Source organism: Dromiciops gliroides, chromosome 1 (assembly GCF_019393635.1).
Source record: "Dromiciops gliroides isolate mDroGli1 chromosome 1, mDroGli1.pri, whole genome shotgun sequence".
Classification (NCBI taxonomy): Eukaryota; Metazoa; Chordata; class Mammalia; order Microbiotheria; family Microbiotheriidae; genus Dromiciops; species Dromiciops gliroides.
Genome location: NC_057861.1, coordinates 135521243 through 135546259, shown reverse-complemented (window position 1 = coordinate 135546259; position 25017 = coordinate 135521243). Strand labels below are relative to the sequence as shown.

The 25017-nt window shown below is 39.4% G+C and overlaps 1 protein-coding gene across 2 annotated transcripts in view; it reads right to left on the bottom strand.

The window, feature by feature from the left end:
* DPYS (dihydropyrimidinase) overlaps positions 1 to 25017 on the bottom strand; it is a 130340-nt gene that overhangs the window by 61194 nt on the left and 44129 nt on the right. For both annotated transcript variants that reach the window (XM_043977721.1, XM_043977722.1), the window contains exons 5-7: positions 12843 to 12999; positions 10218 to 10359; positions 7102 to 7244 (exon numbers count right to left, since the gene is read on the bottom strand). In XM_043977721.1, coding sequence (XP_043833656.1) covers positions 7102 to 7244; positions 10218 to 10359; positions 12843 to 12999 — 442 coding nt within the window. The remainder of the gene's footprint in view (positions 1 to 7101; positions 7245 to 10217; positions 10360 to 12842; positions 13000 to 25017) is intronic.

Sequence of the window (25017 nt, the reverse complement as noted above, 5' to 3'; positions counted from 1 at the left end):
GTATAAGAAAATTTGAATAAAAGAAAAAATGTAAGAAAGTGAAAAATAGCATGCTTCAGACTATGTTCCATCAATATCAGTTCTTTCTTTGGAGATGGATAGTATACTTCATCATTAGTCCTTTGGGATTGTCTTAGATGATTGTAGTGTTGAGAATAGTTAAGTCATTCACAGTTCTTCATCAAATAATATTGCTGTTTCTGTGCACAACTTTCTCCTGGTTCTGCTTACTTCACTATATACCAGTTCATACAAGTCTTTCCAGGCCTTTCTGAAATCATCCTGTTTGTCATTTCTTATTGCACAATAATATTCCATCACCATCATATACCACAGCTTATTTAGTCATTCCCCAATTGATGGGCTTGATTTCTAATTCTTAGCCACCACAAAAAGAGCTGTTATAAATATTTTCCTACAAATAGGTCTTTTCCTCTTTTTTGGGATCTCTTTGGGATATAAACCTAGCAATGGTACTTCTGGGTCAAAGGTTATGCAGTTTTATGTAACATTTTTTTTTTTGCAAGGCAATGAGGGTTAAGTGACTTGCCCAAGGTCACACAGCTAGTAAGTGTTAAGTGTCTGAGGGCAGATTTGAACTCAGGTCCTCCTGAATCCAGGGCCAGTGCTTTATCCACTGTGCCACCTAGCTGCCCCTTATGCACAGTTTTATGGCCCTTTGGGCATAATTCCAAATTGTTTTCCAAAATGGTTGGATCCATTCAGAACTCTACCAACAATAGATTAGCATACCAGTTTTCCCTCATCCCCTCAAACATCCAATATTTTCCTTTTTTGTTATATTTGCTACTCTGATAGGTGTGAGGTGATACCTCAGAGTTGTTTTAATTTGCATTTGTCCCAACAATAGCGAACTAGAGCATTTTTTCATATGACTATAGATAGCTTTGAAAATCCCACTTTCTATCCCAAAGCTTTTCCCAAACCATCTTGGTGTTGGTGCCTTCCCTCTGTTGATTATCTTGTACAGATTTTGTTTGTACATGACATGTTGCCATATTGTATCCCCCATTAGGCTGTAGGCTTCCTGAGAGAGGGGACTATTTTTTGCCTTTCTTTGTATTCTTAATCATGATGTCCCATACACAGTAGGCACTTAATAAATGCTCAATTGACTGATACCTACTTCACAGAGTATCACTGTGAGCGTCCTACATTCATACATTAGGAGCTAGAAGGGACCTTTGAGATCATCTGATCCCACCTCCTCATTTGTTAAATGAGGAAGCTGAGGCTCAGAAAGAAGTGAATTACCAATCACACAAGTGAAGCTAGCACTCAAACAAGGTCCTCCAGCTCTTAATCCAGTGATCTTTTCCTCTCTACCACATACCGAATGACAGCATGTGTGGGAAAGCATTCCTGACAAAGGACTGAGAACTGTACATATGCAAAACGGAATTATTCCTCTACATCTAGGAACTATTTTTAAAATTAGATTAATATTTTCATTCACTGCTTCTTTCCTCTATTGTAGGAAAGATAACTTTCAAAAATATCTTGTGCTTTCCGAGAGAGTACTGTTATCTCCTTAAGCCAAACAAACCATTTTCAAAAACCTTATCTGGGCCTAGCAACTCACAAAACCACCTGAACTCTGAAAGACATTGCTTGGGCCAGGTTCCTACTGGCTAGCTCCCAATGTGTATCATATGATAGCATTAGAAATGGAAAAGCTTGCTTAGAAAAATAAACTGACTCAAGGCCACAAATTAGCCCAAACTATTTGTCTACCTAATATTTTTAATCTCCCTCCTAAAAACAAAAATTTTTGAGCATTAATAATGAATAGAAAAGGTAAGTATAAATAGCCTCAACCATTGGGGATTTCCAGATCATGGTCATGGCCAAAATGTAAGATGGAAGGTACTGAGCTAATTTAACAACTGGACAATCAGGCCTCTAATGGTTGGCTCAGCAATCATTCATTTAACAAAAACTTATGAAATACCTGAGGTAGCTAGGGCACACAGTGTCTAGAGCACTGGCCCCAAAGTCAGGAGAATCTGAGTTCAAATCTTACCTCAGACACTTACTAACTGTGTGACCTTGGGCAAGTCACAGCCCAGATTACTTCAAACATCCAGTGCCATCTCCAATTGTCAAGGTGTATATCTTGCCAGTGGACCCAGATGGCTCTGGAGGAGGGAGTGAGCTTGGTGACCTTCCATAGCCCTACCTCACTTAAATCCAATTCACTGCAAGTCATGAAATCACCCTAATGTCATGGTCCTCTTTGATAATGAAGGACAAACAACAACAATGGAATACCTGCTATGTCCTGTGGTTAAAATACAAAGTACTGTCCCTTTGAGACACTGCCCTTTCCTATGGACCAGTCGGATGCTGAGAGAAGCAGAAAAGGTACTTTTGTGTAAAGAAAGAATTTAAATCAATTGGTAAAGGATATAAGGTATGCCATCTTTCATAACAGAAGTGTGATGCCTGAAAAGAGTAGGAAAAGAACTCTGGTTTAATAAAAACTGGCTAAATATGTGTATAAAGAAACACAATCTTCAGCTAGCATTTTAGAAGTTTGGGGCAGAAAAAGACTGTAGCATAAATATATAAAGTCTTAAATAACTTTGCAAAGGATGTAGGGTGATGCCTGGTTTGCATATGAACAGGTTGATGGATTAAAGGGTCAGAGAAAGAACTTTTATTACTTAAAAACTAGTGAAATGTGAATATGAAGAAACAGTTTGCAAGACACTGAGTCTTGGAGACTGAAATGGAGGATTGTTTTGAAAACTGATTAATGGTTTTAGCTGCTGAACATTGTGGTCCCTCAGCTCATTTGCATGTAATTGTTTTAAGACTTAAGAGGATAAAACTCATAAGATGAAAAACTCACATATCTGTTTGGAGACTAAGGGATGATTAAATAAGAACTTGATTTCATAGTAGAGATTTGTTGAGTTTTTAACCTCATAGGGAAAGGCTGGATGAATTTTGAGTACCAGGATGCTTTGATTTAAGGCAAAAAAGTGTGTGGCAAAGACAATTGTGAAGAACTGAGCTAGAGAAGAAAGACCCAGAAGAGGGTGGGAAGTCACCCTTGTCACCCCTGTTTGAAGCAATCAGAAAGAGGAATATTCAGCTGACAAGAAAATTTTGGCTTCTAGTTTCTGATTAGTTGAATCAAGAGTGCAGCTTGTTTGAAAAAAGAGCTTCAGTTCCAGCTATTGCCCTTTGGTGCCCTTCAGGGGGAAAGGTGAAGCTTGTCAAAACCTCCAGTTGTTCTTGCTGTCTTCTCTTGTTTATGAAGTAAATATGGAAAGGAATATTAAACATGGGCATTGTAGCCATTCTGTCAAGGAGATGCTGAGATGTAACCAGACGATGAAGAATTGTGGTAGGTGACAAAGTGACTAGAATCCTTGGTCATAGAGCCAAACTTAAGGTGTTTTATTCTGAGCTCTATTTGTTTCAATCTCACTGAATGACACAATATCCCAGTGAGCAGATGTTTAACACATGTTATCCCATTTTCTAAATCTTCACAGCAACACTGAGAAGTAGGGGTTATTGTTGTTCAGTCCTTTCAGTCACATCTGACACTTCATGATACCATTTGGGGTTTTCTTGGTAATGATACCAGAATGGTTTAGTATTTCCTATTCTAGCTCATTTTACAGATAAGGAAACTGAGGCAAACAGGGTTAAGTGACTTGCCCAGGGTCACATAGCTAGTAAGTGTTTGAGACTGGATTTGAACTCAAGAAGATGAGTCTTCCTGACTCCAGGCCTGGCTCTCTATCCACTGCTCCATCAAATTGCCCCAAGAACTATTGTTATTCCCATTTTATAAGCTGGCTTGTCTTATCTATATAGCCCAGAGAGAGTCTGCCTTGGGATATTTGCAGTTCTTTGATTTAAAGGTAACTGACTGCCAACTCAATAGTATAACATTTTCTCAATACCCCTGTAAGGGTAATTGTAAATTGAAAGAGCTTTTGCCACTGTTTCACCAGGTCCAGAAGAGAATAAGATATGCCCAGCTAGAGAGCACTAAAGAACAGCAGACCAGTAGTTAGCAAAGAAGTGGTTTTGTAGGATGCAGCTGTTTCTGTATGTAAGACCAGTAACATCCAAGCCAGCAGTACAGTTGGGAATTACCCTGCAGCACGGGTTTTCCTCCTCCATGTGCTTCCTGACAGATTTCTGTGTGCCCACTCTCCCCCACAGATACTGAGTATATTGGTGGAAGAGTGTGATCCAGGTTTATGTGTGAATTGCAATGTATGCATTATTCCCACATTTGCTTTAATACATGAGTACCTATAATGGTATGATTCTTTATTCTTGCTAAATAAATAGTCATGTTTAAGACCTAAAAGTGTCATTATTATGTGTCCCATTTGTGTAAATGTAATTGAACTGGTTGGGGCTGAAGAACTAAAATAGTGAGTTTAGGGAAATGTATTTCTTTTCCCTTCCCCCTGCAAAAAAAGATTTATTCCCTAGGACCATGAGATAATTTGAATGTAACCACATGGTGATTCTTTGGGGAAACATAGATTCGCTAATATGACATATGAGGCCCTAAATGCACACTTCATACAAACAAGACATAAAGTCAAAAATGAAGTAGATCTTGTCCTTGAAGAGAGTTATTCTATAATATTAACTATCATTGATAACAATACTAATAGATAGTATTTCTTTATCACTTTAAGGTTTGCAAAGTGCTTTACAAATATTATCCCGTTTAAAAAATCTTCATAGAAACCCTGAGAGATAGGGGCTAGTACCATCTCCATTTTACAGATGAGGAAACTGAAGAAGGGGCCAAGTGACTTTCCCACAGTCACAGAGCTAAGTGTCTGAGACCGGCTTTGATTTATGGTCTTCCTTACTCCAGGTCCAGCATTCATGCCACATTGATGTTCATAGCCCACAGATTTGCAAGGTACCATAGAGATTATCTATGTCTATTGTGACTGATACCCTCTGATTTTGAAATTGACTGTTAAGAAAATAACTGGAGCACTGAATGCTGCCCAATTAGCACCTTTAGACATTTTTATGAATGACACATTTATGCCATTTATATTTCATAGCATGAATCACAGGATTGGCAAAAAAAAAAAATAGACTAAAGTGTTTCATTAAAGGCTAGAAGCATCATGCAACTATTGTGGTCTATCAACTACATGCACTTCTTACCAGGTTGGGGAAATCATGACTTGTAGAGCTAGGAGTAACCTCTAGGATCATCTAGCACAGCAGTTGTCAAAATGTAGTCCAGGAACCCCTGGGGATCTCCAAGACCCTTCCAAGGGGTGGTCAGATCAAAATTATTTTTATAACAATAGTAAGACATTTTTTTAAGTGAGGCAATTGGGGTTAAGTGACTTGCCCAGGGTCACACAGCTAGTAAGTGTTAAGTGTCTGAGGCCGGATTTGAACTCAGGTACTCCTGAATCCAGGGCTGGTGCTCTATCCACTGCGCCACCTAGCTGCCCCAATAGTAGGACATTTTAATATCGAATTCAATAATTATCAAAAGCTATAACTCACATAAACAAAAACTCCTTATAGGGTCCTCAATAATATTTCAGAATTTAATGGGGCCCTGAGACCAAACAGTTTGAGAACCACTGACCTAGTCCAAACCCTTCATTTATTGGACTAGAAAAAATTGAGACACAGAGAGGGCAAGTGATTTGATTTGTGCAGAGTTGCATAGTTGATAAGCAGCAGAGTCAGAATTCAAATCCAAATTTTCTATTTCCAAATTGAGTGATCTTTCCATGTAGCCATGTCTTGGTCTCTATTCAAAGAGGTATTTCAAAGGAAAATGTCTTGAACTGTCTTGCATCAATGTCAGGTCTTATCATCAGGCAAACATAGACCTATTCTGTTGGTTGATCAGCGGACAAATGATGATGTCACCACTCCGACCCCTCAATCAACTACATAAAATGAGTCCTAATCATAGAATATCTGTAATCTAACAATAGGAATTCATCAGTAAGTTCTTTGGAAGATAGGGACCTTGCCTTCAATTTCTTTTGTCATATACCACAGTGCCTATTACAGTATCACTTATAACAGACCTTCAAAGAGTCACAGATCTAAAACTTAAAGGAACCACAGAAGCCATCTAATTCATTGCCCTAATTTATAGATGAGGAAACTGAGGGCCACAGAGGTTAAGTGACTTGCCCAATAATGTAGTAATTTACTGAATAATGGCACAGCCTACCATTGTTGGGTCCCATATTTATTTATATAAAATTTGTTCAAACATTTCTAACTTTCTAGCAATAATAGAACACTAAAGCCCATGAAAAAATGTGAAGCTTGCCATTGTTGTCCTGTTTATTAGAAACTTGATAAGGTAAATTAATAAAGCTGCAGTCCCTATTCCATGTTTTCCCCAGTTAGTGGACTGTGTGCAGGTCTTTGAATAAATCACAACATAGTATATTCATATACATTGTACCCACCAACAAATTTCTGGGAAACGTCATGTGACACTTATTTTAGTCAATAAAATACAAATGAACATGTCTAAGTTTTCTCCATATATTTCTTCTAATGTAAGGTCTCAGAATGTCTGAGAAGCTCTACACCTATCACATGATGGGAGATAACCCCATACGATCTAATTAAAAATCTTCAGGATTTATAGGACGTGCCAGCTCCCACCTCTTATCTTTGCACAATCTGTCCCTCAAGCCTGACATGCTCTTCTCTACTTCCTGATCTCTGCCTCTTTGAACCTTAGTTTTTCAGATCCATTAGTGTTTCAGATAGTGCAATCTCCTTCTTATGTTCTTTCCTCATTTTTCTATTGAGAACTACCTTCCCTCTCCGCCCCCCCATCACTTTGTATTTACATTCTACATGTCCTATATTACTTATTTGTGAACACGTTGAATTCCTGAAGTAGAATTTAAACCCTTGGAGGACAGGAGCTGGTTTTGTCTTTGTCCCTATAATGCCTACCCTTGTACCAGGTACACAGGAGGTTTCTCCTAAATGCTCATCAATTGCTTGGTTGAATGATGGCGAACAACTCCTTTCCCAGGTCCCCTAAAAAGCCCCAAAGTATGTGGACGACTACCTTACCTTGTTGCTTTTGGATCCCAAATAACAATGTCAGCATCAGATCCTACAGCAATTCTTCCTTTCTTTGGGTAAAGATTAAAGATTTTAGCAGCATTAGTGCTAGTAACAGCAACAAATCGGTTTTCATCCATCTTGCCACTATGCTGGAAAAAGAAATCATTCCAATAAGGAAATATGATGACAATCCCCTATTAGCAAAAATATGAGATTTTGAGAGTATGAATATGACTAAGTTAATTATTAATTAAAATTAATATTTTATCTCATTGGATCTTCATAATAATCTCATCAGAATAAGCACTATTATTATCCCCATATTACAGGTGAGGAAACTGAGACTGAAAGAGGTTAAGTGACTTGTCCAAGGTCACACAGTTATTAAGTGTCTGAGGTAGGATTCAAACTGAAATCTCCCAGATTGCAGGTCTAGTGTTCTATCTATTTGAACCATTAACCATTTATATTTTCCAGAATATTTTATGCTATAGTGCTCAGCCTACTTTGGGTTGTTAATTAGTCTCAAACAACTGCAACAATGATTCAGATAATGGAATACAACAACAGCTTCAGGAATTAGTTTCTTTTAACCTTGGAGATTATTTAGTCCAACCTTTTCATTTTACAAGTGAGGAAACTGAGATCCAAATAATCTGCAAGCACATTGGCAATAAGAAGCTGAGCTGGGACTTGAACTCTGGTCTTCGGGGCTCAAAATCTAGTTTGATTTCTGCTACATCATGAATTGTCTCCTAAGTACAACGGTCTTGAGCTTTCCAAGTCAATGGCTAGCTCTTCTCTTCATATAAGTTCTCCTCTGGGTACTGCTTTTGTGTCATGAATGCTATGATTTCATTCTGCCAATACAATTTTTCCTGAGTTGAAATCTGGCCTCAGATACTGAGTGACCCTGGCCAAGTCACTAAACCCTGTTTGCCTCAGTTCTTCATCTATAAAATGAGCTGGAGATAGAAATTACAAACCACTGCAGTATAAATCTGGGAAAGTTCCAAACATGGGCCAAGCAACAAACTTCAACCCTGGAATTTGCGGATCAATCAGCCTGGCTAAACCCAGAGAGGCCTATTTATCCAATTAGCTGTAGAATGATGAATTTTTTTGACCACAGAAACAAAGAAACAAATAAGAAACCTGACAATAACAACAACCCTGTCTGCTAGGGCATCTGAGGGTCTAGGATCTAAAATAGTGTCAAGAGTGCCCACACTGATGAATCGCATGTCTTTGGTTTATAAGGAGTCTCAGTTTGGAAGAAAATAATCTCGCTGTCTCCCACGTTTACCAAAATCATAGTGAAGCTGCATCTGTAGTCAGCTAAGCATGAGTAATAACATCTGCAGTCCCTGTACTGGCAATATTTTGCATTTTTATTAAAATGATCATTTCCTAGTAATTCGATGAATGAGGATGGCTGAAATCCTCTTTCCTCTGATTAAAAAAAATGTATTATTTTTCCATGACTCATTTTCCAGGAAGGCCCAGCCTTTTCCTTGAAAGCCCACTATGTATAAGCCCAAAGTACAGTCAGGGTTCAGATGGCTACAGCCCCCAAAGTAAGAGGAACAATCCATCAATCTATGGAAAAGACCAGAAAAAGAAGATGCTGAAATGGTGACATGCCATCTTCTGTAAGTGTTCTTTAAAAAACCCACAAACCACAATTACGCTTCTTTGCCTACTAGAGACCTCAGACATCATTCAAGGTGACCCAGAGGCATGGTCCTAATGGGAATGATGTCATCCTCTGTGCATTATCAAGGAACTGCTAAACTGAAATGGTATCAATGAAAATTAATCTATAAATAGGAAGGATGCCACATAATTAAAGTTGATGATAATGAAAAAAGCTGATGTTGTCATGACAACAGCAAAGAAAAGGGTAGTATCCCTTACCAAATTGGAGGAGGGCATTTGGAAGTTGCTCTTGCAGTCAAGAACAGAAGGGGTTTTGAAGGAAGCTTGTTACGTGACAGGTATTATGATTTTAAAAATACTTCATTTAGGGGCTGCTAGGCGGCACAGTGGATAAAGCACCGGCCCTGGATTCAGGAGGACCTGAGTTCAAATTCAACCTCAGACACGTGACACTTAATAGCTGTGTGACCCTGGGCAAGTCACTTAACCCTCATTGTCCCACAAAAACAACAATACTTCATTTGTTCCCCTCAACAACCCTGGACGATAGGTGCTATTATTAGTTTTACAGCTAAGGGAACTGAGGCAAAGACAGGTTAAGTAACTTTCCTATGGTCACACAGGTAGTAAGTGTCTGAGCCTAAATTTGAATTTGGGTCTTCCTGATTCCAAGCCTAGTGTTCTATCCACTTCACCACCTAAGTGCCATAAATATTCCAACTCACTAGATAAGCATATCACTCCCTTTCCCCCCAATTATAATTTTTCTAAAGTGGAAAACTTCTTGTTGTATATAGAGTACGCTTAGGCAGACATAGCTTAAATTGTTCCCATTTTGTGGTCAAAACTACAAGTTTAAAAAGCTGAAATGGCTAGAGAGCTAGACTTGGAATCAGAAAGACCTGAGTTTGAATCCTTTGTGAATTGGGTTTTTATTATTTTTAAATCTCTGGAATGAGACTTTATAGGCTCATGCTCTAAGGCTGGGTTTATCACTTATATGTGTCTGCAGACAATAATTTTTAAACTGCAAGTCACAACATCCATGAGTCCCACAGGCCATCTCTGCGGGTTTCCTGAGAGTGTTATTGTGAAGAATATGTTTCATTTGAGTCTTGTTTTGTCATTTCTTGTCCCTATTCCAATGATACATTAGGGTTTAAGTTTCTGAAAACCAAGGCCAAAGGGCCCTATAACCTCAAAGACTTTGAACATACTTAGCATCATCTGCTCTATAATTAGCTTAATTAACTTCTAACAGCTCTTCGTGATGAGACACTACAGCCCCCAAGCTGTGCAAGAGAGAAATCTGTGCCCTAGCTTTCCCTATAACAGAGGGAGCTAATTTTCATACCCCTGTAGAAACTAGTAGAGGACTTCTATGGGAAGGCTTAATCTATCCTGGTCTCTGAGCTACAAGTTGGAGGACAGAGGCCGCCTGGGCATGATCTCATGAAACTTACCACACCCTTTTCCCATAAGACTGACATTCGATCCTCAACTCCATTGACCCCATTAGGGATCTTGGTAAAATCATCCTTCCCAAGGGCTTTCTGGCAAGTGTTGAAAGTGCAGTTGTCCGTCCCAGTTGTGGTAAGATCGCCACTGTAAAGAGACAAGACATGGGAATGAAGAGGCACAGAACCTAGACCTTTTAAGGAATGTGTCCCAATGGTCCTCCCCAGTGTCTTCACTCTTCCTGAGCCATTTTGAGAATAACCAAACTGGGAATACTAGGCTTCACCAAGAACAGAAAGATACATCTTTTAGTTCTGAATTTTTATCTTTTCCTTTTGTATGTCACCCTCTTAGGTAATCCTGTTGGAAAAAGGCACAATATAGTAGGAAGAGCACTAGGATTGGAATTAAAATCCCTGAACTCTTATCTCACCCTCTATTCATTTTCAGTTATATGATTTTGGGAAACTCATAAAATCTCTTCATCTTTATTTCTTTGTATGGAAATTATGGATAATAATATCAGTTTTATCAACTTTATAGCATCAGTGCCTTCTAACTCTCAAGTTTGGGGAGCTTTTTTCTGGCTTTAAGATACATCAAAAGCAACACGTTCTTTATTTAGACTTCCTGGATCACCTCCAACTTCCAGTGCTCGCCCTCCAAAATCACCTTGTAGCTAAGGTCTTTGCATATACCTATATTCATTCTCTTTATATTTATTCTGTAAATACTTAACTGTATTCTTGTTGATCAAGTTAGATCATATTTATAAAGTGCTTAGACTGGCACATCACAGGCATTTAGTAAAACCTTGTTCTCCTCACATTTCCCTTCCTTGTAGATGACATGTATGGACATTTCACTGGAATGGAGGTTTCTTTCTGGTAGGGATTATTTCAGGGTCCAGTATGGTACCTAGTGCGTACTAAGCTCTTTAATAAATACTAATTGATTGGTAGATCTATTGATTTTGGTAAGGATGAAATGAAAAAAAAAATCTCTGTGAAAGCCCTTCAAAAACTGGAAAGATCTAGATAATTGTAAGGAATTGGTATTATTAGGAATGAAAAATTCATATTTAGACAATAAAATGCCAAAAAGAACGTTTATAGCCCAGGGGTTCTTTATCTCTTTTGTGTGTCAGGGGCCCCTTCTACAGTCCAGTGAAGCCCAGGAAATCCTTCTTAGGATAATGTTTTTAAATATTTGAAGGAAATGCTAATTGTCAAATATTAGTAAGAATAAAGATGTAATTTTTTCCCACCCAAGTTCACAACCCCCCTTAAAAGGATCTTTGGACTTCAGGTTAAAAAACCCTACATAGGGCATAAAACATTTTTAAAAAGAGATATGGGGGGGCAGCTAGGTGGCGCAGTGGATAGAGCACTGGCCCTGGATTCAGGAGTACCTGAGTTCAAATCCAACCTCTGACACTTGACACTTACTAGCTGTGTGACCCTGGGCAAGTCACTTAACCCCAATTGCCTCACTAAAAAGAGAGAGAGAGAGAGAGAGAGAGAGAGAGAGAGAGAGAGAGAGAGAGAGAGAGAGAGAGAGATGGGGCAGCTAGGTGACACAGTGGATAGAGTACTGGCCCTGGATTCAAGAAGACCTGAGTTCAAATAAGGCCTCAGACACTTGACACTAGCTGTGTGACCTTGGGCAAGTCACTTAACCCCAACTGCCTCACCAAAGAGAGAGAGAGAGAGAGAGAGAGAGAGAGAGAGAGAGATGGAAATAAAATTTAAAAGGAACAGGTCCTTAATAGATACTTTGGTTGTTTTGTTTTGCTTTTTTAAATTCAGAAGGGGTGTGCATACATCAGTTTGAAAACTCTAATAGGAGGTCTTCCCAGACCACTTGATTATTCCAAACACCATATGGGCAGTTAAAATATGTGAAACCTGGGAGATTCAAGGGAGAGAAGCAAAAGTGTTTGACCTATTGCAATTGGAAAATAGACACCTTCCAACCCACACCTGGTAGACTAACTGAAAATCTGTATAGAACTTATATAAGGGAAGGGAATAAACATTTTTATTAAGTACCTGTTCTATGCCAGGAACTGTGTGCTAAGCATTTTACAAATATAATCTCATTTGATCCTCACAACAACCCTGGAATATAAGTGCTAATCTTTATTCTCATTTTATCATTGAGGAAACCAAGGCAGATAGACACAAAGTGACTTGCCCAGGGTCACAAAGTAAGTATATGAAGTCAGGTTTTAACTTGGGTGTTCCTGGCTCCAGGGCCAATGCTCTATCTATTATACCATCTAGCTGCCTCTTATGATCCTATAGATCCTGTTTATTTTTGTTGTATTCCCAATACCTACCACACAGTGGAAATCTAAATACTGATGGGATTGAATTGAATATGATCACAGGATTTAGAACTGGAAGGAGCATTAAAAATCTAATCCAACCTCCTCTTTTTATTAATGAGGAAATTGAGTCCCAAAGAGATTAAGGGATTTGGCCAAGGCCACAAAGGTAATGAATAATTAGCAAGGATAGAATCTGAACCCAGTTCTTCTAATTCCAAATTCTCCCTGTTCTATCCTGCTGTCTCCACTACAACACTTTACATGGGCACAGTGTTCATGATGTCTCATGCATGATTACTTAGCCAGTAGGTTCATAAGGAAATCAGGAGTTGAAGGATCTGGTCTTAGCGGGGGTCCCATGACATAGTGGGCAGCATGATGCCATTCTTTATTCCAATAGTGAGTCCCATCTGTTCCAAGACTAGCAGCTATAGGCTCCCCAAAGACCACCTTTCCTGGAAAGTACAAAGGGAAGTATTAATAAATAGGTTCATTAGCAATTAAATGCTATTTGTCTTTCCCCTTGAGGAAAAAAAAGGGGAGTAGGGGATTAAAGTCCATGTATGCATGTCTGCTGCCTTTAACTTCATCCAAGGAGGTACACTTCATAACATCAGAGATATAGAATTGTAATGGGTGACATCTTGGTTGTAAATGTTATTACTCTTTTTCAGACAAGTTCTCTCTAGAGAAGAAGGGTACTTGTAAATTCAATGAGAACTTTCCTTTAAAACATGAGCAGCTATTCAACACTAGCAAAAAATATCATCCGTTGATAATAAAACTCTAGCTAGAGATGCATACTCAAACAGAGGCTCATGTCACACACAGAGTCATGCAAGAATTTTACAAATGAAAGGGATCTCAGAGTCCAGTCCATACCTGGAAGGCATCTGAAAGGAATAATACAGCAGGCTAGTGGTCACCCAGCCCCTGCTTGAAGTGGAGGGGGTAGGCTTCCTAAGGAAGGCCATGTCTATTTTGGACACATCTAATTATAATGAGTAATTAGAAGACTCAGTGGATAGAGCACCGAGCCTAGAGTCAGGAAGACTCATCTTCCTGGGTTCAAATCTGGCCTCGGACACTTACTAGCTGTGTGATCCTAGGTAAGTCACTTAAACCAGTTTGTCTCAGTTTCCTCATCCAGAAAATGAGCTGGGAAGGAAATGGTAAACTACTCCAGATTCTTTGCCAAGAAAACTCCAGATGGGGTCACAAAGAGTCAGACGCGACTAAAAAACAGCTGAACACCAACAATCATGGAGAAGTTTTCCCTGGCATTCAGCCTACACTCCCTTCTCTGCACCTTCCCGGCTCTGCCTTCTGGGGCCAAAGAGAACAAATTTCAATCCCCTCTTCCACATGCTAGCTTTTGGAATGCATTAATACAGTTATGTCCAGACTAAACATTATCAGTGCCTTTAGCCTGTCCTGCTAAGGCATTGACTCAAGGCCCTTCCCTGTCCTGTTCGCCTGTTAGCTTTCCTCTGGATACTCTTCATCTTAGTAGTGACCTTAAGTTGTGGTACTGAGAATGGGATACAATATTCCAGATATTACAGTAGGACTCGGCATGCTAACTAGGTGGTGTGGTATAGCAGAAAAAAAACCAGTGGCTACAGAGTTACCTGGCTTGTTCAAATCCTTCCTCTGATGCTTTCTGCACAACTAACCCATAGACAAGTCACTTAAGTTCCCTGCCTTTAATAGTAGCTAGCATTTATAGAGAGGCTTTCAAAGTGCTTTCCAAATAATCTTTCATTTCATCTTCACAACAACCCTGGGAGCTAGGTGCTAATATTATCCCCATTTTATAAATGAAAAAATGGGGGGCAGCTAGGTGGCACAGTGGATAAAGCACTGGCCTTGGATTCAGGAGGACCTGAGTTCAAATCCAGCCTCAGACACTTGACACTAGCTGTGTGACCCTGAGCAAGTCACTTAACCCTCAATTCCCTGCAAAAAAAAAAAAAAAACAACCCAACAACAACAAAACAAAACAAACAAATGAAAAAATGGAGACTTCAGAGGTTATGACTTGTACAGAGTAATCCAGCTGGTAAGTGTCTAAGGCAGGATTTGAACTAAGGTTTACCAGATTCCAGGTCCAGTGCTCTTTCCACTGTGCCATCTAGCTAAGCCTTGGATTCCTTACCTGCAAAATGAGGTTGTTGGACTAGACAGGCTCTGAGATCCGTACTAGCTATGGAACTCCTACCCAATAAGTATCACCTCCTTATTCTACTTCTCTTAAAGAAACCAAGATTGCATTCGATTTTTGACCATGTGATACTGTTTACTCATATAGAGCTTGTGGTCCACTAAAATCCCCAGATCTCTTTTCAGACAAACTTCTTAGAGCACATAGAACGAAAGCTTATCAAAGACATAAAAGCAGAGATGCAATGTGAATTTTCATTTGGAATCCAGACCCTATTTTTTGTTATCTTTCATGGTTATCCACTGGATGAGGGGTTGGCAAATTACCTCTGTAGACAAAGCTGGCCCTTTGCCTATTTTTGTATAGTCCTCTAGCTTAGATTTGGTTGTTTTTTTTTTTTACATTTTTAAATAGAGTAGTTTGCTGACCCCTACACTAAATCCTCCAAGCAGAAGTAGAGTGAGGGTAATCCCCTATAGGATGACACTGGTTTGACCAAATTAGTCCACTTGGTTTACTCAAATGCCAGTTTTAACTAATAGTAAATAAAATCTGTGATTTTATCAGTATGGAGACCTGCTGATATAAGAACCCCTCCATCAATGCACCATGGCAAGCCCTCTATGACTTAGTAGATAAGTCCAAGGAAGTTGCCTGAAGGTCTGAGAAGTCAAATGACTTTAATAATAAATGTTAATTAATTGCTATTAATAAATATATATCAACTGAAATGACTTTTGCTCATGACTGTACAGCTATTAAGTGTCACAGGGTAGGATCTAAACTCAAGTTTTCCTCAAGCCAACCTCTGCATTCTATCTGCTATCTCAAATTGTGTGTTGATTAATAGTAGCTAGCCAGATTCCTAGATAACTGAAGTAAACATGGCACTCTGGAGGGGACTGAAAGCAGATGGCTCCCAGCTGTCAAAATTGTTACTCATCTATGACAAATCCTTTTATGCCTTTGGGTCTTTTTCATATTCTGTGCAAAGAAAATGATACCATTGACATCCTCTGTACTGTGTGTAAAAGGAGGAGGGTGACCAGGAGGCCAAGGAGACTGGAAATCGTGTCATCTCAGAGGTTTCTTCAGGCTCTGTGATTCAGTGGTCTTTCTCTGGCTTGTTGAAGGAGTTGTCACCATTTTAAAAACTAGGTATCAGGGGCAGCTAGGTGGCACAGTGGATAGAGCACTGGCCCTGGAGTCAGGAGGGCCTGAGTTCAAATCTAGCCTCAGACACTTAACACTTACTAGCTTGGTGACAGGCAAGTCACTTAACCCCAATTGCCTCACCAAAAAAAAAGAAAAGTAGGTATCAGTGCCTGTTGCTTTTAAATAATTCTAAACTCTCCATCTGGCTAGTATTTGTAAATTCTGTATATAACTCTGTTCTTCCCTGCCCCTAGAACTGAACACTCTATTGTAACATAGAAAAATAGTAAAATAAAAACCAATCACTACAGCAACCACATCTGACCATACATGTGACATTCTGCCCCCTCAGTCACCTAGGATTCTTGGATTTTAATCCAAACTAAAGACAAAGGTGCTATTGACTTCATAGAATCACTTAGTTAACAAGCATTTATTAAGCACTTACTATGTGCCAGGCTTTATGCTAATTGTGCCTAGTACCTAAAACTAAGGGTACAAAAAACCCCTAAAAAACAATAACAACAACAACAACAAACCAAGTAAACAAAACACTCCAGTGCCTTCTCTCAAGGAGTATAGTAAGAGAGAAAACATGCAAATATGAAGGTACATATGATATGTGGCTAGAGTATGAAAAGGTAATCTAAAAAGGGAAAGCTAAATGGACCAAGGTTTCCTACAGAATGTAACATGTGAATTGAGTCTCAAAGGAACACAGGAAAGGTAAGAGGCAGAGTGGGGAAGGGAGAGCATTCTAGGCATGGGGGACAGCCAGTCCAAGGAATGAAGATGGGAGAGTCATTTTTCTAGAATTGTAAGTAGGTTGATGTAGCTGGATTGTGTGGTATCAGGATCAGAAAAAGGTATTAAAAGTTGGAAATGTAGAAATGGGGCCAAGTTATGAAGAATTTTAAATTCCAAACAGAGGAGTTTGATCATAGAGGTGAGAGGAAATTACTGGAGCTCTTTGAGCAGAGGGAAAATATGGTCACACTGAGACTGTAGAAAAGTCACCTTGAGAGCTGAGTAGAAGAGGATGGATTGAAGTGGATGGAAATTTGAGGTAGGGAAACTCATTTAAAGGGCAATTATAGCGGTAGCCCAGGTGAGGGTTAATGAGGGTTTGAATTGGGGTTGTGGCTGTATGAGTGGAGAGAGAGGGATATGTACACATGAGAGATGCCTTAAAAGTAGAGATGACAAGACTTGTCAATGAGTTATATATGTGGGGTGAGTGAGAGTGAGAGAAATGCAGGATTACACTGTGGTTTGGGGCTTGGGTGATTAGAAAGATTGTGGTACCCTCAACAGTGATAGGGAAGTTAGGTAGAGGGAAGAGTTTGGGGTAGGGGTGAGGAAGATATTGAATTTGGATTTGGGCATGTTAAGTTTAAAATGTCTTCCAGACATTCACTTTGAGATGTCAGTTAGACAGGTGAGACTAGAGGTCAGAGGGTAAATAGATCTGAGAATCATTTGCTGAGAGAAGATTATTGACTCCTTGGAAGATACTGAGATTAAGCAAAATTGTTGTTGTTGTCTGTCCTTTGACTCAAAGAAGACCATAACACCAGGGTAATGTCATGATTTACATTGAATTGGATTTAAGTGAGGGAGGGCTGTGCAAAGTAACTAACTTCACTCTCTCCTCCAGAGCCATCTGGGTCCTATGGCATGGTATATATATGTCAGGATGACTGGGGATGATCACATGTGTTTAAGGCAATTGGGGTTAAATGGCTTGCCCAGGGTCATATAGCTAGTAAGTGTCCGAGGTTATATTTTAACTCAGGTCCTCCCAACTGCAAGGCCAGGGCTCTATCTTAGTTGACCCAAGGAAAATAGTGCAGAAAGAAAAGAGGGCACTGTATAGAGAGTTGAAAAATACCTAATAGGTATTAGGCACAACTTAGATGAAGATCCAGCAAGGGAGATTGAGAAATAGAAGTCAGACAGGAGAGCCAGTAGGAAGCAGTATCATGAAAACCTGGAAAGAAGAGAGTATCAAGGAGAAGAAAGTGATCAATAGTGTCAAAGGTTGCAGAGCAGTCAAGAAGGATGCAAATTATGAAAAGGCCATGCAATCTGGCAGTTAAGAGATCACTGGTAACTTTGGAGAGGCAGTTGTAGTTGAATGGTGAAGTTGAAAGGCAGACTACAGAAATTTTAGAAGAGAGTGAGAGGAAATGAAGTGGAAGCATTACAGATTTTTTTTCCAAGAAAGTTGGCCATGAAAAAGAGAAAAGATAAAGGACCATACATACCTAGGGACGATGGTTAGATGAAGTGAGGGTGTTTTTTAAAGATGAAAGAGACATGGGTGTGTTTGTAGGCAGCAAAGAAGTGTGCAATGGAGATTGAAGAGAGAATATGGGAAGTATAGTTTTGGCAACTTTCTAGAGAAGACTGGATGAAATAGGATCATTGTGAATACAGAGGGGTTTGTCATGGCAAGGAGAAAGGCTAAAATGAAGGAGGAGATAATAGAGGAAATTGAGTGATATGAGAAGAGAGGAGAAGAGGAGCTTTTTGTAAATGGTCTCAATTTTTAGTGAGCTATGAGGTTCTTGGTTAAGAGGTTGGGAGGAGGGCATTTGGTGGGAGACTTGAGGAAAAACTCTATTTGGAACAGCTACTGTGAAAAATGGGCTATAGAATTGATTAGGGAGGAATAGAATGCTTTTCTAGCCTCATAGAAGGTGAAAGAACCATAATGTTCTACTTGTAGATTGGAAGAAACATGCCTCACAGGACAAGTTGTTATGGATGCAAAAGAATCACCCTGATGTGTCCTTGCTATCCCCCAAAATAGGAGGCAAAATCATCTCTATTTTTTAAAATAAGTGCCCAATAACATGAGCCATGCCGAATTTAGTGACTTAATCTGCTGTCACTTCCCAAATTGCTAACTCAGTACTTTCTTGGGTGCTTTGTCACAGAGGAAAGATACTTATCACATGTTCCATTCAATCACTTGTCCTATCAAGGTAATAAAAGAATGTAGTTCCAAAAGTTCCACCATTTTAATAGCTATCAGCAAGAATTAAAAAGATCAGGTCCTGCCAGGATTCTTTTGAGATCTGATGACAGGTAATTTTCCCAGTCATCCTTCTTTCCCCATCTTAGAATGTCTTAGGCCACTTTTCAAAAATGTACAGCCAACTATCATTTTCCTGAGTTAATCCCGGGGGTGGAGGCGGTGGGAGGGTGAGAGGAGAGGAATGAAACCTGCTGACAATTGTCCATTTAGCCAACATGTTAACCTCCTTTCCTCATAACCTTCACAAAACTAAATAATTAGGAATTGGGAAATTTTACTGGTTTTTCCCACTTACCATCTGGCAATAAGGCCAAAAAACTGTCTGAGGACCAAAAAAAACAGGCAGCAAAAGTGAAGTGAAGGACATCAATAAACCATAGATCAGACAATTAGGATACATAAACACACACATACATATATATGTATATATATATTGCAAGAATTGATTGGGTGCACATAAAGAGGAATGAGGAATGGGGGGGGGTCTATTCATGGCACTTTCTACTTTCTCTTCCTTGGCAAAGCTCATGGTGAAGCAACATGGTATTGTGTGAAGAATGGTGGCTTTGGAGTCAGAGAACTTGTGATAGCATCCTAATTTTGCCTCTTCTACTTGGTGGACCATAGGCAAGGCATTTTGGTTTCTGGGCTTCTCTTTCTTTCTTTCTTTCTTTCTTTCTTTCTTTCTTTCTTTCTTTCTTTCTTTCTTTCTTTCTTTCTTTCTTTCTTTCCTTCCTTCCTTCCTTCCTTCCTTCCTTCCTTCCTTCCTTCCTTCCTTCCTTCCTTCCTTTCTTTGCAGGGCAATGGGGGTTAAGTGACTTGCCCAGGGTCACACAGCTAGTAAGTGTCAAGTGTCTGAGGCTGGATTTGAACTCAGGTCCTCCTGAATCCAGGGCCGGTACTCTATCCACTGCACCACCTAGCTGCCCCCTGGGCTTCACTTTCATCATGAAGATAAAAAATGAGGGGATTGGATTAAGAGACCTAGGTTCCTTCTAGTTCTAAATCTATGCTCCTTTTAAAAAATAGTTTCAGTCTACCTCAGGGTGTCTATTACTGGGTTTTAGCTTTCTATTTATATACTTTCCATTCTAGTGCTCACTTACTAGATACTAAAGCATTTGTATGATCAAACATGTTCCATCCATTCTTACTGTATTTACAGATAGGACCTGTAATTTCATTGGTAGAGCAGAGTCCCAACAAAGAAACTGCCTCTACCAAGACAGATAAGTATCTGCTCTGAAGCTCAGAGTCTTAGGGGGTGACTGGGGTTAAGTGATTTGTTCAGGGTCACCCAGCCAGGATGTCAGAGACAATCATCCTGACTTCAAGCCTTAAATCTCCAAGATGAGCTCTCTATCCACCATATCATGCTGCTTCTATCTCACTGTATTATTGTCCTTGTTACACTAGCTGCCCAGATGGTTCCAGCAGTTCTTGGGAGATAGATAAATCTTTATCATCAATCTTTTCCTACTATCTCAGGAAATATCCCAGTTCCCTTAGAACATTATTTTCTCTGTCTCTATCTCTGTCTCTCTCTGTCTCTCTCTGTCTCTCTCTCTGTCTCTCTCTGTCTCCCCCCCCCCCACGGCTAAGATGGGGGAACCCCACAGAATTTTAAAAAGTTATTCTTTCCTTCTTAAAAGCATACTGAGAGGTAGTTCTCTGGGGCTGCTTTGGTACTAAGGAATACATTTATAAAGGACAGAGGGAAAAGAGGTATGGAAATAGCAGGTCTGGGGTAAAAAAGCTAAAAGAAGAAATGCTTAAAAATGAACTTTAAAAAATATTGTGACTTCATTTTTCAAATTAAAAGGCTAAGAAATAGTTCATTGCTTAAAATCCTGTGGCACAGAATCAATTAGATATGAAAAAAGTTTGTGTTATGTAAGCTAAAGCTAAGAACCAAATCATCACTGAAGCAACACACGTTGATTACATCTCCAAAGTTAAAGTCTGAAGAGTGAATTCACTTCACTTGGGTAAACAGCTTATTCCCAAAGCAATGACTGCCAGAGGAAAGAATACTGCTGCAGAGGCCCACACCATGGTTGCTTGTCACCACTGCAATATTCCCAAGAAAATGAGAGAAAAGGTTGAAAATAGTTTGGCTGAAATGGAAGACCAAGGAAATCGAAAGCCTTTTTTTTTAGAGCAATTATCACTGATGCATTGTGTCATATGTGAGAAGGAATGATTTGGAATAAAAAGAACAGATCTGCTGTATATAGCAGATACTATAATATATGTATATAGTGTGATGTATATAGCAGAAAGAATATTTGACAAGGTTCAAATGAAGACTACAAACATACCTTAAAAGAATGAAAGATAATGTGAATAAACAAAATTTATAGCTGTGTACAGAGTAGGCATTTAATAAATGCTTGTTGTTTGTTCTGCCTTACGGAAGAGGGCCATGACAGAACTGCACTGAATTGGATTTAAGTGAAGGAGGGCTGTGCTAGGTCACCAACATCACTCCAGAGCCATGTGGGTCCAGTGGCAAGATATACATCTGGAAGACTGGAAATGGCCCCAGATGATTAAGACAATTGGGGTTAAGTGGTTTGTCCAGGATCACACAGCTAGTTAGTGTCTGAGGTGAGATTTGAACTCAGGTCCTTATGACTCCAATGCCAATGCTTTATCCACTGTACCATCTAGCTGCCCCCAATAAATGCTTGTAGATTAAATTGAATAACCCTATGAAAACATGTCAGAGGTTTACCATGAGAGGAAGAAAACCATAATAAACAAGGATCACATGGGGCAAAGGGTAGATTTCCAATGAGAATCCCTACTCTAGAACCTCAGTAACTGAAAGTGAGGAAATTTAATGAAGCCATATAAATGCTAGTCACATTGAGAAGCATAGGGGAGGAATTGAAAGAAAGAAAGTCATGCCACTTTCTGGTATTTTAGCAGGAAGAGGAAAAACAGGATAAATACATTAGCCACAGTTATTGCACAAAACAATTGTCAATTAGGTCATGCTCCCATTTGGATTTAAAGCCACAGGCCTCTCTAGAACTTGACTTTTACAATGGATCAGATAAGGTCAGCTGACAGGCCAAGCTTTCCCTTGATTGGTCTTCTATTGGCATCATAATCTAATCTTGCTTAGCCACCTTTGAATTTAAGTACCAGGATCAGAGGTCAGTGCTACTTGTGGCAATTTTCTAAGAGTAACAAAGCCAGAGACCCCAAGTTTAAATCCTGACTTTTCCACTTACTGTGTGACCCTAAGCAAATCACTTAACAGCTACTGGCCTCAGTTTCCTCATCTGTAAATCCAGGAGGTTGGACTAGATAACTTCCAATGTTAATTGCAATTCTAAGTCAACATCTTGTGATTTTAGAATCATGGACTCAGAATTGGATGAAGATTCAGTGGTTTCCCAGGATGATAAATAAAAATATTGATAAAATTTTCCCCTACATCATGCTCAATAAACCTTCTATCTAGCCTTGGCTTGAGGACATTCAATCAGGAGGGCACCCACTGACTGCCAATACAACCCCCTTTCTACTTTTTAAATTGTTTTCTTTGGGAGACATGCCAAATCCTCTAACAGACTTGGATGTGGGAATTAGACTAGATATGGTTATTCTTCTTCTTGTGATTTCAGGGTAGGAATACAATAGAAAAATGCTACTTCCTGTCAGACCCCCAAAGGGGCAAGTTGGAGCAGTAGCATTTGATGAGTTAGAGTCAGAAGTCTCATTCACATTTTCCTCTGTCTGCCACAGTTTAATGCTAAAACAACAGAGGTACCAAGAAAAAGAATCAGACCAAAATACTCTCTCAGACAAGGTTTTCTCAGTACTGCTGGCCAATTCCACCTTGAACTTATCCAGCTCTCCTTCCAAGGTTGCAAACAGACATTCAGCCACACACTCAGGCTGAGTAACCATTTACGTTAGACAAGGAGGAAAGAAAATCACTGACATTTATTTTATATCCTTTGTGCCTCTTAGGAGGGAAGATGAGTGGGTGAAAATGTTTGTGGGCTGACCAAGTTCTTGTTCTGTTTTTTCAGGCTAAGCTGTTCCCTCTCTGAATGAGAAAACTATTCATAAGTATGCATCATTGTGCCACAGATTTAGAGAGTATGTTAAGACAACCTGACTGTCATCTGGGACCATGAATGTGGTCAAAATGGTCTAATGTTTTTTCCAACATGCCTTTCCACACTGTATTCACATAGCTAACACTTAGCACCATGTAGCATTTAGCATGCTTTAAGGTTTGAAAAAAAAAAAAAAGACTTTACATAGATTATCTTATTTCATCCTCCCAACAACCATGGGAGGGAGGGAAAGGATGGAGAAATAAGCATATAGTAAATATCTAATATGCCAGGCATTGTACTAAGTACTTTACAAATATTACCTCATTTAATCATCTCAACAATTGTATGAAAAAGGTGCTACTATTATTCCCACCTTGCAATTGAGGTAACTGAGGCTACCCAGCTAGGCAGTGTCTGAGTCTGAATTTATATACAGGTCTTCCTGATTTTTAGCCCAAAACTCTATCCACTGAGCTACCTAGTTTCCCCCATGGAAGGAAATGGAAGCTAGGAGAGATTAAATGACTTACCTAGGGGCACACAGCTAAAATGTGATTAAGAGAGGATTTGAACTTAGGTCTATCCTGAGTTTAAATCTAGCTTTCTATCCACTATACCACAAAGACAACAGCCTCTGCAGTGACTATATGACAAGAACCCTAAACTACTTACAACCCCATCCCATCAGCCCCTTTCAGACCCTTAGTATTCCTTTGTTCAAAATGAACTGTGGATGGGGTAACTCTGCCCCATAGAAAGTCCATCCCCTTCAACAAATATCTACTAAACATCTAGTATGCTCAAGCTCTGGAAACAAAAATGGGGAAAATTGAGGAGAAAAAGAGCATGCAACTGGGGACCATAACCAAAGGCTTCATGGAGAAAGTGGCACCTGAGCTAACCTTGAAACAAACCAAGGATTCTGAGAGGCAGAGATAAGAATGGACTAAGTACCTTCTAGACATGGTGGGGGGCAGGGCAAAAGATTTGATGGTTTATGGAAATGTACAGAGGGAAGATAGCATGTTGTCTGGGGAACAACTAGAAGATAAGAGTTCATGAAAGGGAACTGTATGAACCAAGGCTTATAAAGGTAAGGGGTAATTAGTTTGTGGATGGTCTTAAATGTCCAGCTAAAGGGGTTGTTTGTTTTCTTCTTTCCTATAAGTAATAGGAAACCATTGACAATGTTTGAACAGGAAAGTGACATGTACATACCTAAGCCTTAGAAAGAATATTTTGGCAGCCATGTGGTGCATGAATTGGAGAAGAACAAATTAGAATCAGAGAGCAGATAAGGGACCATCATACTAGTCCAAGAAAGAAGTAATTGATAAGAGCATGAACAATGGTGGACCTTGAGTGAGTAGACATGGGAATAGACAGAAAGATGTTGAGGATGTAGAACTGACAAAAACTGGCAAGTAAATGGATGAGACTAGAGTGAGGGAGAATAGAGTGAAGGGTAACTGAGGTTATGAACTTGAATGATTGGGTGATGATAACCTAAATAAAAAAAAATAGGTAAATTTGGAGAAGCTATAGATCTGCTGCTTTTTCCTTTTATTATAGAGTTAGACTGCATCGTTTGTTGTATATCAATGCATCCTTTAAAATGTTTTATATACCCACTGTTACCCCCACCACAGTATTTTACCTGTCAGCTATTACCCTGACTCAGCACCTGCTACCTAACTACAGCCATCTTATATTTGGGGGGAACATTTTTAGTGGTCCATATTTAGGTTTATAACTTTCCTGCCTCTGTCCTATATTCTAAAAACCTTTCTTGGACTTCTGTTAGACTCCAAATGGAATTTTGTCCCAGGGGAGAAAAAAAATATCAAGAAACCACTTCCTGACAGCATTGTCAAAACCTCAGCTTGCTGGTGGGTTAAGTCTGGACATTTCTGCTGATTTTACTGTTTCTTAAATGATATTCTGACATTGTGGACCTGACAGAAAATGGTATATGGTACATGACTTGCAAAGGTAAGTCATTATAGAATGACTAATTCCATAATGCTGG